General features: G+C 37.9%; 2 protein-coding genes across 6 annotated transcripts; one reads left to right on the top strand and one right to left on the bottom strand.

The window, feature by feature from the left end:
• Positions 1 to 395: 395 nt before the first annotated feature.
• Positions 396 to 8,310, bottom strand: THAP5 (THAP domain containing 5). 4 transcript variants are annotated; one of them, XR_008685239.2, is made up of 4 exons: positions 8,138 to 8,310; positions 4,780 to 4,972; positions 988 to 4,271; positions 396 to 597 (listed from the first exon to the last, which is right to left on the bottom strand). XR_008685239.2 is itself a non-coding variant. In XM_055420863.2 (3 exons), the coding sequence occupies exons 1-3, from the start codon at positions 8,215 to 8,217 to the stop codon at positions 3,357 to 3,359; spliced, it is 1,188 nt and encodes a 395-aa protein (XP_055276838.2). In that variant the 5' UTR covers positions 8,218 to 8,310; the 3' UTR covers positions 396 to 3,356. The 4 variants fall into 4 exon arrangements, 1 of the variants encoding a protein (XP_055276838.2); XR_008685240.2 differs by having other exon boundaries at positions 396 to 1,128; positions 1,950 to 4,271; XR_008685241.2 differs by having other exon boundaries at positions 1,950 to 4,271.
• Positions 8,311 to 8,476: 166 nt separating this feature from the next.
• Positions 8,477 to 13,701, top strand: DNAJB9 (DnaJ heat shock protein family (Hsp40) member B9). Of its 2 annotated transcripts, none has more exons than XM_055420862.2 (3): positions 8,477 to 8,595; positions 10,781 to 11,007; positions 12,195 to 13,701. In XM_055420862.2, exons 2-3 carry the CDS (start codon positions 10,791 to 10,793, stop codon positions 12,647 to 12,649), a joined length of 672 nt encoding a protein of 223 aa, XP_055276837.1. In that variant the 5' UTR covers positions 8,477 to 8,595; positions 10,781 to 10,790; the 3' UTR covers positions 12,650 to 13,701. The 2 variants fall into 2 exon arrangements, with proteins under 2 accessions (XP_055276837.1, XP_055276836.1); XM_055420861.2 differs by having other exon boundaries at positions 8,536 to 8,697.
• Positions 13,702 to 17,106: the final 3,405 nt, after the last annotated feature.

The following is a 17,106-nucleotide window of genomic DNA, read 5'->3' as shown; positions in this document are numbered from 1 at the left end:
ATTTTTTTTCAACATCAAAAGTATGCAGAAAAATTTCCTGATGTTTAGCTCAATGCCATGTATTATTTATGATGAAATCTCTTTAAATTTGACTTACCAATCTCCCTGAAGTATCGGCGCAAAGATACACAGCTTCCTTAGACTTAATATCCTTTATAATTATCTGGGATAGAAAGGAGGAAATAGTTTGTGGTGGGCATAGCCTTCTACAACAAAAATCAATTAATAGGTGGCATAGCAGGTAACTGGTACATTGTACTGTCCACTGGAAACTTAGAATGCTTCAAAGACTATATGAAGATCAATATCCTTCCCTTAACATTCTCAAGGTATGAAGGACCTATTTGTTAAGAAGGTTCTTAATTTTAAATAATAAGAAATTCTAAGTAGGCGAATTCAGAATATTCATCCAAACCTTTATTGAGTGAATATTACATTGTCAATGAAACAAAAGTGAAGATGAGCCCTGGCTCTGAAGCCAGGGATGCTCTTTCTTGTCTGCTTTTACTTCTTACTTCATCACATTACCTTCCCCCATCCCACGTTAACACGTCTCTTTGATCCTTAAAAGCTGTACTTTCATTTATTCAATTAACACTAGAATTCAAGAAAAAAAAAAGCATAGTCAATTCAAACAGAAAGCCATAACATCATGATATAAAAAAGGATAAACAAAAGCAACTATACTCCAATAAAAATTAATTTAAAAAACGTATAAGCACTTCTACAGTGTTATAATACAAACCCCGTAGAAACAAAGAAAAAACAATTTTGACTGGTAAACGGATGATAGTGCCATAAAGTTGAAATGTAATTTTAACTGGTTGAATTTAAAGAATAAAAAAAGCAGAAAGACAAAGTCAGCATGTTTGAGAAATGCTAAGAATTCCAGTATGGCTACAACACAGGATGAACAGAATCACAGAGGATAATATAAATGATGGAAACAAGTTTTGCTTTATTCTGTAAGTATTAAAGGGTGATTACCTATTTCTGAGCTAGGAAAGTTACGTGGTACACAGGTGATACAGCTAGATGTATAGTTTAGGTAAAAAACTTAACAGTAGAGTCCAGGAAGATACAAAAGCAGGAGATCCAAAATACAGGTAACCATTAGTTAAGAAGTTCCTATAATAATCCAAGTAAGAAATAAAGTTGGTCAAAACCCCCAAATAAAATTTAACAGTTAACTGAGTTAGGTTGGAACATTCTGAACTGAATATACAAGTCAAGAGTATCTTACTTTTAATATAGTAGTTTAAAGAAATACAACTAGTTTAAATTATTCCTGCTGCTGCTAAGTCGCTTCAGTCGTGTCCGAATCTGTGTGACCCCATAGATGGCAGCCCACCAGTCTCCTCCGTCCATGGGATTTTCCAGGCAAGAGTACTGGAGTGGGGTGCCATTGCCTTCTCTGAAATTATTCCTCAGTAAACTATAAATTCATGGGGTCACGAGAGTCGGACACGACTGAGCGACTGAACTGAACTGAAACTATAAATAGAAAACAACTACAATGTACAACACTTTATAATGACTTAAAAGGGCTATTTACATTTAGAGTATGTATTTAGAGTATGTATTTTAAATATTATCAAAATGGAACTTAAAAATAATATATCAACTTTATTAATTATATGTACAAAATTTATACAAAAATGTTAAGGATTTTTCCCCCTTAAAAGGACACCTCTGATCAACTTTTTTATAATTAGGGAACACACATTCATATAATACTAATTAATTTTATTAGCCTAAAAAACTAAGTGAAATATAACCCCAAATAATCACCATACAATTAGAAAAACAATTAAAATACTATCTGCTGTGTAGTCAACTATTTATTGAGCATGTCCTATTTTCCAGCACCAAAACACATTTATTACCTTACAGAAATAAAAAAAAACCATCCTTCATCTCTTTCCTAGTTGTCTCCCTAAGGTCATTACCATGTGTGCGTGCTCAGTCACATCCAGCTCTTTGCGACTCCACGGGCTGTTGCCTGTCAGGCTACTCGGTCCAAGGAATTTTTTAGGCAAGAATAGTGGAGTGGGTTGCCATTTCCTACTTCAGGGGATCTTTCCAACCCAGGGATCAACCTGCATTTCCTGCATTGGCAGGCAGATTCTTTATCACTGCAGCACCTGGAAAGCCATGGTCATCACCACCTATCATAATTTCTTTTAATAAAATACATGTAAGTGGGAAGGTATAATAATAGGTATTATTCTATTATTCTGGAATTTTAAAATGACACATGCACACGTTTAAAGGTTATACATTTTAAATAAATACTCTTAATTCCTAAAAAATATTAAAAAAATTAACCTCATTGAAATTTTTGATTTATAAAAATAACTAATTGCAGGGTGTCAAGTTTAAATAACTGTATTATGATGGTCAGCTACATATAAGATACATATTCTTTTAAGTTTAAAGCACCTCTCCTAAGAATTAGTCTAATGGTTGATTCCTTATTTTAGTTCAACTGGAATAAAATCTAACAGGCATATTTTCTGGTAAAATACAAAAAATATTAGTCGCTCAGTCATGTCCAACTCTTTGCGACCCCATGGACTGTAGACCTCCAGGCTCCTCTGTTTATGGGATTCTCTAGGCAAGAATACTGGAGTGGGTTGCCATTCCCTTCTCCAGGGGATCTTCCCAAACCAGGGATCAAACCTGGCTCTCCTGCATTGCAGGTGGATTCTTTACTGCTTGAGCCATCAGGGAAGCTGTATAATATAAAAAATTATAGCCCAAAGGTCAAGCAACACAGAATATAATACATATTGAGAAGAATCTAACGGGTAATAGTAGAAAATTCTAGCCAGCATCTACTTTTACGTAAGTATAAGATTATCATACAGAAAAGTTGTTCTATTAAAAGTATCTTCTAGAAAGGGAAGAAACTATAAAGAAACAGACTATGTAAGAGATCTAGTTAAGTGCCCTCCTTCTACAAATTAAGAAACCGGGATTCAATAAGTAACTTCTCCAAGACACATCTCAAAGGTAGAATCCGGACTGACTCTGGAACCTGACTTCTATTCTGGGCTCTTGTTTACCATATCTGTGTTCTCTCATTTTATGACTGAATCATATTACTTCTTCACTACGTTTTTACTTTAAATTTGGAAAATTAACAAGCAATGAAATGTCATCTACCCAACAACTCTCTAGTTGTTTTCAAAAAATGAGCGTAACACGAATAGGATGCAGTTCATAACATTAGAGCACTTGCTTAGCTTCATTAAGGTTAAGAACTTTACACAGGAAAAAGTTCACTTTACACAGAATTTGGCTTGGCTAACAGAAACCTTACACGAAAGTCACAAACTTGAAAACCTCTTAATCTATATCATAGTAACTTTATACGTTGTGAAATGGTTTTCTATAATCTTGACGTTTTCTTCAGATAGCCAGTTTTCCTGTTTTAGCTGCCTTATAAGAGCTTCCAAAGACTTCAATCTCCCTAGAGTTTGTTGTTCCTGTAACTCAAGGAGAGTTATCTTTGAATGTAGTTTAGACACTTTCTGCCAAAGAGGTTCCTTATTTACATCTTGTCTGCAGTAAGAATGCTCAATCTGTAAAACTTCTGTCTTATAGTCTACATCCTTATATGAGTCTTCAGTGTCTATATCTTCTTTCAATTCCACTGTTTCTTTGGGGGCAGGTATAAAAGAATTAATTGCAGGTTTGGAATTTTCTGTAGGTACAAAAATGGCAATAACAGATTCTTTATCTGTGTTTAATTCTTCAACTGTTTGAGTAACTGTGCTGAATATGAATGGATTTTCCTGTGCTGACTTAATTTCCATAGAATTATTTGTAAAGTGTGGGTTAGCAAGATGATTAGTAGTTATTTCAATCACTTCTTGGGTTTCTAAAGGCTGCTGTATACCCTCTGAATTTGAAGTTGTCAAAGTAATAGTTGTAGAACTTAGATTCTCAAATGATGTGTGAAAACCACCTATACCCATGTCGTGGTTAACTGATGCTTCCAAGGTAGATTCTGGTTTTCTGGTATCTTGTTTAACTAGACTAAGAGTTAATATGTTATTCTGCACACTTTCTGCTTTTGGATCTGGTGGCTTTACCAAGGCAGATGATTCAAGTAATTCTGCATGGTCAGGGAGGAGATCGGTATTAACTGGATGCTTCTTTGGCTCACTTGATGCAAAAGATTCTTCTGACTTGGCTTTTAGGCATACTTCTTTCTCATTTTTCATTTTTTTCTTCTGAGATTTTTTTTTGGAAGGCTCTTTCTCCTATAAAATAACATTTTCAAATTCTAAAAAAGATGTCCTTACTAGGCTTTATCCTCTTATTAGTTAGTGCTGACTATTTCAGTACAACTTTGAGTAGTATATGGGCCAAAGAAATTTATTCAGTTAAAAAATGTTTTCAGTATGTAACAGCTCAAAATATACGTGAAAGCATTTTTTAAAAAAATTATGCATAATCAATACATAAAGAAAAATCTCAGATCATTCATAAGACTAGTAAAAAAATCTTAGATCATTAATTTACATTAAAAACTTAACCTGATAATTTATGTATATGTTATCTTTGGCTCATTTTAAGCTATGCTTCAGAACGGTTTATTAAAAAATTATCACTTTCAGTAAAAGTACCCATTAGTTTTCCTTTCTCAAGTATGTGTTTTCCCAACATTTATTTTTCACTCTCCTCCCCTCTTCCTGACTACCTTCCACCCTGCAATCTGCCACCATACTCAGCATTAGCCCCTTCTCCCCTACTTCCTGTCTCCAATACCTGATTGTCTTCAGGCAAAGAAAATATTGTTGGAATTGCAGTTTGTTTCAAATAGCGAATACCCCATCTGATGTCAAGAGAGTCAGGAGTAAAATGGTCACTACACAGGAACTGGTATTTACTTGGAACCCATGAATCTCGTTTCATATTCTTTAACCATTTTTCAAGTCTTTCTTTGTCATGTAGAGGAAACCTGAAATTAAAAAAAGGAAAACTTTGCTATATTTTAACAATAATGCCAGACTCCAGGCCTGTATATATATAGGTAACCTAAGGGCCACTAAGATAAGACAACCATTCCCACCATACAACAGCATCTTCATGACAACTACTGCCATATCATCTCTGCAGCAAAGAAAGCTAAGATATGAGATGTGTCGCCAAAGCTTTTGTCTGAGAAGACTGGTTTGTAAAACATAACTCAGGGTCCCTTCAAGTAAAACATATATGTTCCTACAAAGGATAAAATCTATTCATATTTTCTATGAATTATGTTTCTTTTTCATTCTGTTGTATAATCTGTATAAATAGTGAAGAGTTTTGTTAACTAAAAAGTCCTATTCAAATATACTTCATAGTAATATAGCAAATCAAACTGTTTCCTGTCTATAAGAAGCATTAAACCTAAGGCTTTTATATTAATATTTTTAAAATGAGATATTAATTCAAAAAATGGTTCAGCTAACATAAAAGGAATACTATATCTTATACAACTACTAATATTCCATTCTTTTTACTGGAATCAGCTTCAATTTCAACCATCTGTAATCTAGTCCAACATTTCTATTCTTCTTTAGCCAGTGGTTTTGAAACTCTAACATTCAAGTATTCAAGTTCTGAAAGAGAACTAAACATGTTAAGAGGGCAGACTCATATTTTATAATAGGAAACAAATAGAAAAGACAGAGAAAGGCAAGACAGCTCTTTATATATGCTGTTCCTGTACCAAATAGCCTGGATATTCAGAGTTGCCTCTAACACACTACAACATGTTTTAGGGTAAAATTTGGACTTGCTGCAGAATTTGACAGAATACTTTATTCTACCAGTGTAAATAGGCTTGAATTAAACTGTATTAAACAACAGTGATTTATACTTCTTTTGAAGATTTTATAGGAATACAGTCCAAGACACATACTATATAATAATTTCCTATTTTTAAAAAGGAGTAACATAAAGGTTCTCATACAAGAAGCAGCTGGTATACATTCCTCCCAATCACAACCATTTATGCTTTGTAGTAGTAAGATCTTATAAAAAATAAATATTGATATCTTAGTAAGATGCTAGATGAAAAGAGTCTGGGTGCTTTGTAGGAAATAATTTTTAACCCTGATATCGTTCCATAGAAAAATTATAGAAAAGATTATCTGCTTTTGGAAGTTTTTTTTACCATTGATACAATATTCATACACAGTTTGAAAAGTTTTTAACCTTACATGTATCAATAACATTATAAATATGATAAGCATAATGAGAAAAGGCATTTAGTGGCAGAAAGAATTTTACTTTCAGAGGACTTAGAATAATCACTGGCATAAGCTGAGCACTATATTCATTGAATTTCCTAATTAATATAAATTTATTTTGCAGCATGCTACAGTGTTAGTAAGAAAATTCTTCAAGATGGATGCTATTAGGGGACTGAACACATGAAATTTTAAAAACTCAATAAAAAGTTATATTTTCAGTAAATTCACATTTTGAGGAATAAAAATCTATAATTGACTTTCTCTGGCATTATTATTTTTCCCTCCTTAAAAATAGTAACTATGTAGTCCACAAGACTAAAGAAGTCCTAGTTTGAGGTTCATGAGCCCCCAAATCCAAGGCCAAATAAATATGGGAAATATGATGTTTAAGTTCAACATGATTCTTTGCTACAAACCTCCTCAGAGCCAGTGACATTCATATACAAGAGTATGTTTATCCCCCTAATATATCTCTGCAACCTGTGGAAGGGCTTCATGGAAGGTAATTCTGGAAATACGGCACATAGAGCGAATCATTTGGAGTTACTGGATTTTTGAGTTTTTTTTTCATTAGGTAAGATAATGGAAAGCAACTGAACGACAAGCTTTAGGTCTAAAGTCAAAAAGCTTCACAAAATAGCTAGTGAAACTTCAAAGAAACTTAAAGACACTCACATTAGAGCTAAATTATTTAGAATTCCATGGACAGAGGAGTCTGGTGGGCTACAGTCCACGGGTCGCAAAGAGTTGGACACGACTGAGCGACGAATACTTTCACATAAGAAATAAAGGAAATTATAGAAGAGTCTAAACACGTTGATTTTTCACAAACACGAAGCATGTTATGAATGCTAAGTCCTACTTTATGTTTTTAGACGCTACGTGTGAATTCGGTACTATTAACGTGTCCGCTTTACAGATGGAAGGTCTTAGGTAGCAGGGTTAAATAATTCACAGGTCGTTCAGCTACAAAGTGATGGAGCCAGGATTTGAACCTAAATCTGGCTTTGGAGCCGGGTCTCTTACTAATAAGTAGTACACAATACTTCTTCCCTATTGTTCCAAATAAAAATGAGTACTTTTGGGGTTTCACAAAAAAATATTTCGTGGCTATAGTTATTTGGAATACAGCCAGTAATTTGGAATAAACTGGAATATCCCCTACTTTTCCAGAGTTCGCTTTCTGCCATTTTTAGGAAAGTTAGGTCTAACAGGTATTAAGACCCAAACAAATTTTTCGCTTTTACGAAATAAAAACAATTGCTTCCTCGCTTAGTAAAGGCTTCCTAGGAATCCTCTACGTTGGGAGAGCGGGGAAAACCTGTTAGTCCTTACTTACCTGCTCTCTGTACGAATGAAGAATTATTTAGAGCCCTGAGCAGGTGACAGATTATAATTCCGCCTCTGCCACAAAACTTTCAAGGTAAGTTACCTGATCTTTTCTGAAAAGCCTCATTTTTCTCAGGAGAAAACGGAATAACACCTACGCGACCTAAGTCAAAGGAGGTGTAAGATAAACTTGGAGGGCACCTTTCCATTCGGCACGTTTGATGCACCTGAAGTGATTAGCGGTGTTCAATGAAATGAGGTCAGGGGAGGTGGGGAAACGCTCTGAAAACCAGAAGTATCGCTCAAACTTTACCGCTTAAAATGCCCTATTAACATCCCCAACAGACCCCTAAGCCTCGCCACACGCCCAGCGTCCTCCCTAGAAATGTCAGAACATTTCCAGGTAGACTCAACTCGCGCCTTCGCGCCCTCGTCCTGCGCAGAAATCAAACACTCCCAGAGAACCGAGGACAGGAGCGACGCCAAACCCTAACCCCAAACGCCACAGGACTGCGATCCAAAGGCACGCTGAAGCTTCCGCGTTAGGGGCAACTTACGGGTAAAAACTAAGCTTTCGCTCTTTATTATTTCGTCCCCGGCGGTTCTTACAGCAAATCGCTGCGCAATAGCGGGGCATCGCTGCCGCGCAGCCACAGGCGACCGAGCCGCCAAGGGGCGCAGGCGGGACTTCCTCACCGAGGCGGGGCTGCAGCTCCTTGCAGCCCCAGGTATCACGCATGCGCCAGGCGGGGTGGTGTCGAAAGACTCGGCAACCCTGAACTCACTTCCGTTTCCGCCGGCTTCGGTTCGGCCCCTTCGGGGGTTGGAGCCGGAAGTGACGCATGGGCTGATCAGCAACAACAGTTTTCCACGTGCGCGTAGGGCGCCAGGGTCAGGTGGGGAGGCGGGAGCCAATAGAAAAGCGTTTCGTGTAGGTTTTCTCCAGAGGTGTAGGCGCCCGCAGCTACCGGTCAGCCAGTGGGGAGCGGGCTGTGCGGGAAGGCGGCTGCGAGAGGTGTGTGAGGTCGGCGGGCAGGAGGCAGTGGGCGCGTATCGGCTCACGGAAGCTGCTGAGGCCGGGGTGGAGGCCGAGCCGAGCGGCCGTGTGGAGTCGCTGGTTAGTGTCGCCGGTTAGGAGCAGCGCAGCCGGAGGTTGCGGACGAGAGACGAGGCCGAGGTCTCGGGGAGGGCGGTTAGGCCTCGGTGTCCGCTGCGATCGTCGCTAGGGCTTCGGGCTGCCGGGTGTTCTTGAGGAAAAGAATAGGGGAAAGGTGATGGCAGAAACACAGCGTAGTGCGGTTTGGCGTGGGGCTTCTCGGGCGTCGGGCAGCACCTCTCAGGGCCGGACCCCGAGCCCTACAACCCAGCGGCTGCATCTGGTCTGCTGGGGCGAGTATCGGTGAGGGCTGACGGTCTAGCCCAAGCAGTCACCGGCTCTGGGGAGAAAGACCCACGGGACTGTCCCCCGGGTCCCTCTTAGGAATGAGGAGTCAGTATAAGGCAGTCAGTCTAGGAAAGTATGGGATATTCACCTTGAAACTGTGACATGAAGTGTATTAAACCAGGAAGGTACCTCTCTGCCAGTGTTAGACCCGCCCTTTGGCAACGGCCGCAGTACATGCTCCGTTTGTGTTCGTTTAACCAGGAGTCTGTACTTGATCCTTGGTACCCGCGACTGTGACTAAACTCTGGAAAGAAGTGATCTGTCTGCTAATTACGCTCCAAACGGGCCACAGGAGAGGAAGGCAGGCAGTTTCCACACACCAGAGTGTCTTTCGTCAGCCGTGTTATGTCATCTTAGGTTTTTAAGCACTCCTATATTCAAAATCAGGATCAATTCTTTTTGAGTCGCGAACCATTTAATCTGTAGTCTCGAGAATTCCAAGTTGTACTCTAGGTGGAAACTTCTTTGAGGTTAGGGAAATACTTTAATGACTCCTGAGAAGTTTGAAAGTAAGTTTACCTAATCTTTAGTACAAACTATGAAAGTTTTTTTTTTTTTTTGACAACCTTAGCAGAAATCCTAAATTTTGTTAATTACGAGTTTTTTTTTAACAAAATATATATCCATGCTTTTCTATTAAATGTTTGAGATTTTAGTTTTTTTTTTTTAAAAGAGGTTACGTTCTGTTGTGTTGTCAGTATTATTGTGATATTGAAATTCTCTTAAGTGCAATCCTTGGCTCATTTTACCGAAATGAAAACTGAAAATTTCTTTGTTGCTGTTGAAGTCACTAAGTTTTGTCCGACTCTTTTTGCAACTCCGTGGACTGCCTGCTAGGCTTCTCTCTGCCCATAGGATTTTCCAAGCAAGAATTCTGGTGTGGGTTGCCATTTCTTTCTCCGGGGATCTTCCCGACGCAGGAATTGAACCTGTGTCTTCTGCTTGGCAGGCTGATTCCTTACCACTGAGCCATCTGGGAAGCCTGTTTCTTAGGGAGGGAAAATTACTGCTAATGTAGACATACCGGTCTATTTACCTTGGAAATGAACTTTTTTCCCTTTAAATTTTTTTAAACCCCTTTAGAATATACATTGGAGAAGGCAATGGCAACCCACTCCAGTACTCTTGCCTGGAAAATCCCATGGGCGGAGGAGCCTGGTAGGCTGCAGCCCATGGGGTCAGGAAGAGTCGGACACGACAGAGCGACTTCATTTTCATGCATTGGAGAAGGAAATGGCAACCGACTTCAATGTTCTTGCCTGGAGAATCCCAGGGACGGGGAAGCCTGGTGGGCTGCCGTCTGTGGGGTTGCACAGAGTAGGACACAACTGAAGCGACTTAGCGGCAGCAGCAGAATATACATTCTTGAAGATTAGGGGTCTTTCAAAAAGTATTTTGATTTTCCACCCTTTTTACAAGGCTTGCATGTAATGAGGCTTTGATAGTAACTGATCAAATATCAGTTATTGAATATTTTTGTATCTGTTTATAGCCAGAGTGTTAGTGGAAAGGCAAAGCCATGAAAGATTTTTCTCAATTTGGTTGAATTATATTTGCTTTCAAGAAGATTACTACCAATTTAGGGAGTGTAAAGCCTGTACAAATGAAATAACATGGAAACAAGTACAAGATACATTATATATGTGTAACATTTTGGTTCTGCACTAGTGTACTTTAAAACCTAAAAGCTCATTCAGTTCCTTTTAAAAGAAAAATCTAAAGATTAGTTCCATAATTTTTTTCTTTTCTTTTTTAGGATATTAGAAATGGCTACTCCTCAATCAGTTTTCATCTTTGCAATCTGCATTTTAATGATAACTGAATTAATTTTGGCTTCCAAAAGTTACTATGATATCTTAGGTGTCCCAAAGTCGGCCTCAGAGCGCCAAGTCAAGAAGGCCTTTCACAAGTTGGCCATGAAATACCATCCTGATAAAAATAAGAGCCCTGATGCTGAAGCAAAATTCAGAGAGATTGCAGAAGGTATGTAAATAACTATCTCCACGGTCTCAAAGGTATTAAGTAGTAAAGGAGAATGATAGATAAGAAGTTTGTGTGTATTTGAAGGTTTTGTGGGAGATGAGAGGTAAAGTGGGATGTATACTTAAATGTAGTGAGAGTTTCAAGGCTATTTTCTTACAACATTTTGATCCTGGATGTATGGAACTATATGCTTTTTTGGGCATTCAGATCTGAAAATGTTGAAAATGTATTATTTCATTCTTTTACTATTTATAAAATTGCTTATTGTTTCTATGTTAGAAGGAATTTTAGATACCTCAAATTTAAAGTTTTTATGAAGTATGGAGATTATATAAAAAACTATTGAGCATAAAAAAATTAAATAGATTTTAAATTCTGTTTTTTTTTTTTCTTCCTCACTTGGTCTACATCTCAAAGCCACATTTGTCTTTAAAGGAAAAGTGTTAAACAAGTTTTGACTTAATACTAATTCTGAAACAGATTGCATCTCCTGAGCATTCAGTAGTTAATGTTGGGTGGTGGTAACTGGGAGTTGGAGTTAAACATTTACTTCAACTAGTAAGGAGGTGAAAAATCTGAATTCCTCTTAATTTGCTCATTAAATTATTTAATGCAGGCAGTGATTTTACACAAATAGTATGAAAAATAACTCTGAAATTGTTGCCCATATAATTATTTTTAGTAACGGTAGCCCCATTCCAGTACTCTTGCCTGGAAAATCCCATGGACGGAGGAGCCTGGTAGGCTGCAGTCCAGGGGGTCTTGAAGAGTCAGACATGACTGAGCGACTTCACTTTCACTCTTTACTTTCATGCATTGGAGAAGGAAATGGCAACCCACTCCAGTGTTCTTGTCTGGAAAATCCCAGAGATGGGGGAGCCTGGTGGGCTGCCGTCAGTGGGGTCGCACAGAGTCGGACACAACTGAAGCAACTTAGCAGCAGCAGCATTTATTTAACATTTATTGTATAGATACTAGAGGCAGGTATTGTGCTAACTGCTGATAGCATACAGTGGATAAGACAAAAAGTCTCTGCCTTTTGTGACTCTTAACTTTACTCTTATGCTTGTAGGCTTTGGTTTTATTTGTGCTGTGAAATCTTTTCAAAAAATAGATAAATTTAAAAGGTTTGGATATATGTAATTTTGTTTCTCTTCTGTTACTAAAGTATTTTTATTTCTTTTCAGCATATGAAACTCTCTCAGATGCTAATAGGCGAAAAGAATATGATACACTTGGACATAATGCTTTTACTAATGGTAAAGCACAAAGAGCTAGTGGAAGCCCTTTTGAGCACTCATTTAACTTCAATTTTGATGACTTATTTAAGGACTTTGATTTTTTTGGTCAAAACCAAAATACTCGGTCCAAGAAGCATTTTGAAAATCACTTCCAGACACGCCAAGATGGTTCCAGTAGACAAAGGCACCATTTCCAGGAGTTTTCTTTTGGAGGTGGTTTGTTTGATGACATGTTTGAAGATATGGAGAAAATGTTTTCCTTTAGTGGTTTTGACACCACCAACAATCGACATACAGTACAGACTGAAAATAGATTCCATGGATCTAGCAAGCACTGTAGGACTGTCACTCAACGAAGAGGAAATATGGTCACGACATACACTGACTGTTCAGGACAGTAGTTGGTTCTTTTTCTGTTGTCATTAAACCCAGTTAGTTGACTCCTCCTCAGTATCTTTGATGCAGAAAGAATTTTTTTGTGAACTATTTTGACAAGTGCATGATTTCACTTAATATAGCTATTAAATATATTTAAATTGTTTTCGACAATTCAGCAACATTTAATTAGGAGACCAATAGCTAATTAATTTCCCTGATTAGACAAGGTTCTTTAAAAAAAAGATACTATAATTCTGCCTGGTCTTTTTTTCTCTACTTGTCCTTGGGCTTATTAACATGACCAGTTTCATTACCAAGGAAAGAATTGACTTTGCCTGATAAACATTTAAAGGTTAAACTTTAAAAGTTATTCTAGATTTAAATTGTGTGAACATGAATGATTTTTTTGGAGTGAAACCTTTGCTAATTTAAAATTGCATGCTCTGTAGCATCTCTGATTTAGGTTGCAAAATGTATGTGAAACTATAATTCAGTTGTTCAGCAAAGGATTGCAAGCAGTATCTTGTTTGACTTCCACTGAAAACTTGAGAAAAGTATGGTTTAATATTTACTACAGAACCATGCAGAAGAATTGGAGTAAAGGAAATGATTGTGTTGCTCATAGTCTTTAAGACCAAAAGAAAGTTGCAAACTTAAGTATTGCCAAGAAGATTGTTACCTGTTTGATCCCTGGCTAATGATTTTGTAGTGTTGAGGTCATAGCTGTTTTACACATCTTTTCACATTTCTTTCTTAGTTGTTGGCCCTCTAGGTCTTAATGTGGATTTATGTATTTTTCTGTGTGTGTGGTTTTTCTTCTTTGCACTCATCTTTAGAGATTGACTAATACCTCATTCTGTTTATAAAAACAGCCAGTAATTTCTGTGCAACCTTATTATGTGCAATATTTTTAAATCCTAAGAAATGTGTGCTTTTCAGATGGACTTATTTCTTTAGTTCTGCACTTGTTCCATATTGTACTCCATATGAGTACTAATCCTATGGATACATATTAAAACTAGTAAATATCTCATACAACTTTGTGAGTGAGAGAAATATAATATTTACAATATGATCTCTGTTGTCATTTTATTCTTAAAAGTTTATTCTACAGTTCTGGAGGGTAAATAAGCAGTTGAGCTGCTAATTCTGATTGTAGACCATATTCTAGAAGTTTGAAGATTTTAATTATAATTTTGGTATATTTGCTTGCTAGGAGCAAGTATTCTTGCCACTGGTTCTTTCCTCTTCAGGCCTGGTTGGGAAAAACCAGACTGCATGAACCTATATTTGTTAGTAATCATCTTTAATTTGAAATCTGTGAAGAAAATGAATGTATTATATTTATGTACCTTTATTAGTTCCTAAAAGTTACACATACTACATTCTTTTAATAATAAGAAAATCGCCTGCTTTGAATTTTGGTCTAAAAATTCTCTGTAGCCTATTAAACAGAACAAGTGAGGCAAAAAAAAAAATTTCAAGTCACAAATATGAAGGATTATTTTATCTGGTTTTAAACATTTATTTGAACCCCCCGCCCCTTTTTTTAACCTTCCATTTGGCTCTTTGGCATACTTTTTGCAAAGGAAAATGTACCATGAGTCATACACACTTAATGATACAAGCTAAATATAAAGAAAGATGCTTAGATAATCTGTAGGTATGTGTGTGTGAGTAATTAGCTGTGTAAGCAACTAGAAATTAGACCAGTAAATCAGTATAACAGTTTCCTCTGTAATTTAGAATTTGTTTTCTTTAAAGTTTGTGTAGGTTGAATGTGCAAAGAGAATGGTGAACTCCTGTAGTTATGCAATGACCAGTATGATAGCTTAATCTATACTCCCTATATCAGTTCAGTTCAGTCGCTCAGTCGTGTCCGACTCTCCGCGACCCCATGAATCACAGCACGCCAGGCCTCCCTGTCCATCACCAACTCCCGGAGTACACTCAAACTCATGTCCACAGAGTCGGTGATGCCATCCAGCCATCTCATTCTCCGTCGTCCCCTTCTCCTCCTGCCCCCAACCTTTCCCAGCATCAGAGTCTTTTCCAGTGAGTCAACTCGTCGCATGAGGTGGCCAAAGTATTGCAGCTTCAGCTTTAGCATCAGTCCCTCCAATGAACATCCAGGATTGATCTCCTTTAGAATGGACTGGTTGGATCTCCTTGCAGTATAAGGGACTCTCAAGAGTCTTCTCCAACACCACAGTTCAAAAGCATCGATTCTTCGGCGATCAGCCTTCTTCACAGTCCAACTCTCACATCCATACATGACCACGGGAAAAACCATTGCCTTGACTAGACGGACCTTGGTTGGCAAAGTAATGTCTCTGCTTTTTAATATACTATCAAGGTTGGTCATAACTTTCCTTCCAAGGAGCAAGCGTCTTTTAATTTCATGGCTGCAATCAGCATCTGCAGTGATTTTGGAGCCCCAAAAAATAAAGTCTGACACTGTTTCCCCATCTATTTCCCATGAAGTGATGGGACCAGATGCCATGATCTTTGTTTTCTGAATGTTGAGCTTCAAGCCAACCTTTTCACTCTCCTCTTTCACTTTCATCAAGAGGCTTTTGAGTTCCTCTTCACTTTCTGCCATAAGGGTAGTGTCATCTGCATATCTGAGGTTATTGATATTTCTCCCAGCAATCTTGATTCCAGCTTGTGCTTCTTCCAGCCCAGCGTTCCTCATGATGTACTCTGCATATAAGTTAAATAAGCAAGGTGACAATATACAACCTTGACGTACACCTTTTCCTATTTGGAACCAGTCTGTTGTTCCATGTCCAGTTCTAACTCCCTATATAAGTCAACACAAAATCTGTCACCTTTTTTTCTTCTACATAAAATAGTAACATAACGTGACTTTATGTTTTTCTTGAGCTAGCGTGTAATTCTTCAAGTTTTTGGGATTGAGTATTTCTTGCATTGGGTACTGTAGTGCATGTGGTATGTATGAAGTTCTTTTGGTGCTCTAAATTGCTAGGCAGTTTTGTGCTCTACATTTCAGATCCAATTCTGAGGTCAGTTCCATGAAAAGTTAGGTTGCCTAAGGTCAATTAAGAATTCGTACATTCATGAAGTAGTTAATTTTTCAAAATAAAAGCACACTAGGGGAAAATAAAACCACTGTTGGACAGAATACAGAAATTTGTATCAGCAGTAGGTCTCTAAAGTTTATATTGTTCATGTTTATGCTGGCACCTTTAGTTCCATATGACATACTGAATCAAGTCAGTCATGGCTGTTTCCCCCCTTGGTTCCAATGACAAAATATAATGAAGCCATAGTTCAGTCGCTCAGTAGTGTCCGACTCTGCGACCCCATGGACTGCAGCATGCCAGTCTTCTGTGTCCATCACAACTCTCAGAGCTTGCTCAAACTCACGTCCATTGAGTTGTTGATGCCATCCAACCATCTCATCTTCTGTCGTCCCCTTCTGCCTTCAGTCTTTCCCAGCATCAGGGTCTTTTCAAATGAGTCAGTTCTTTGCATCAGGTGGCAAAAGTATTGGAGTTTCAGCATCAGTCCTTCCAATGAATATTAAGGACTGATTTCCTTTAGGATGGACTGGTTGGATCTCCTTGTGGTCCAAGGGATTCTCAAGAGTCTTTTCCAACACCACAGTTCAAAATTCTCAATTCTGTGCTCAGCTCTCTTTATAGTCCAACTCTCACATCCATACACGACCACTGGAAAAACCATAGCTTTAACTAGATGGACCTTTTTGGCAAAGTAATGTCTCTGTTTTTAATATGCTGTCTATTTTGGTCATAGCTTTTCTTCCAAAAAGCATCATTTAATTCCATGGCTGCAGTCACCATCTGCAGTGATTTTAGAGCACCTCAAAATAAAGTCTTTCCATTGTTTCCCCATCTATTTGCATGAAGTGATGGGACCAGATGCCATAAACTTAGGTTTCTGAATGTTGAGTTTTAAGCCAACTTTTTCACTCTCTCATTTTCATCAAGAGGCTCTTTAGTTCTTTGCTTTCTGCCGTAACAGTGGTGTCATCTGCATATCTGAGGTACTGATACTTCTCCCGGCAATCTTGATTCTAGCTTGTGTTTCATCTAGCCTGGCATTTTGCATGATGTACTTTGTATATAAGATAAATAAGCAGGTAACAATACCACAGGCTTGAGTACTGCTTTCCCGATATGGAACCAGTCTGTTGTTCCGTGTCCATTTCTGTTACTTCTTGACCTGCATACAGATTTCTCAGGAGGAATGTAAGATGGTCTGACTTTCCCATCTCTTTCAGAATTTTCCAGTTTATTGTGATCCACACCGTCAAAGGCTTTGGCATAGTCAATAAAGTAGAAGTAGTTGTTTTTCTGGAACTTTCTTGCTTTTTCAGTGATCCAACGGGTGTTAGCGATTTGATCTTTGCTTTCTCTGCCTTTTCTAAATCCAGCTTGAATATCGAAGTTAATGGTTCACGTACCGTTAAATCCTGGCTTGGAGAATTTTGAGC

Source organism: Moschus berezovskii, chromosome 3, assembly GCF_049115385.1.
Source record: "Moschus berezovskii isolate FMDL1 chromosome 3, NW_MosBer_1.0, whole genome shotgun sequence".
Taxonomy (NCBI): domain Eukaryota; kingdom Metazoa; phylum Chordata; class Mammalia; order Artiodactyla; family Moschidae; genus Moschus; species Moschus berezovskii.
Note: the sequence above shows the minus strand (reverse complement) of the source record. Positions and strands in the feature narration are given on the sequence as shown.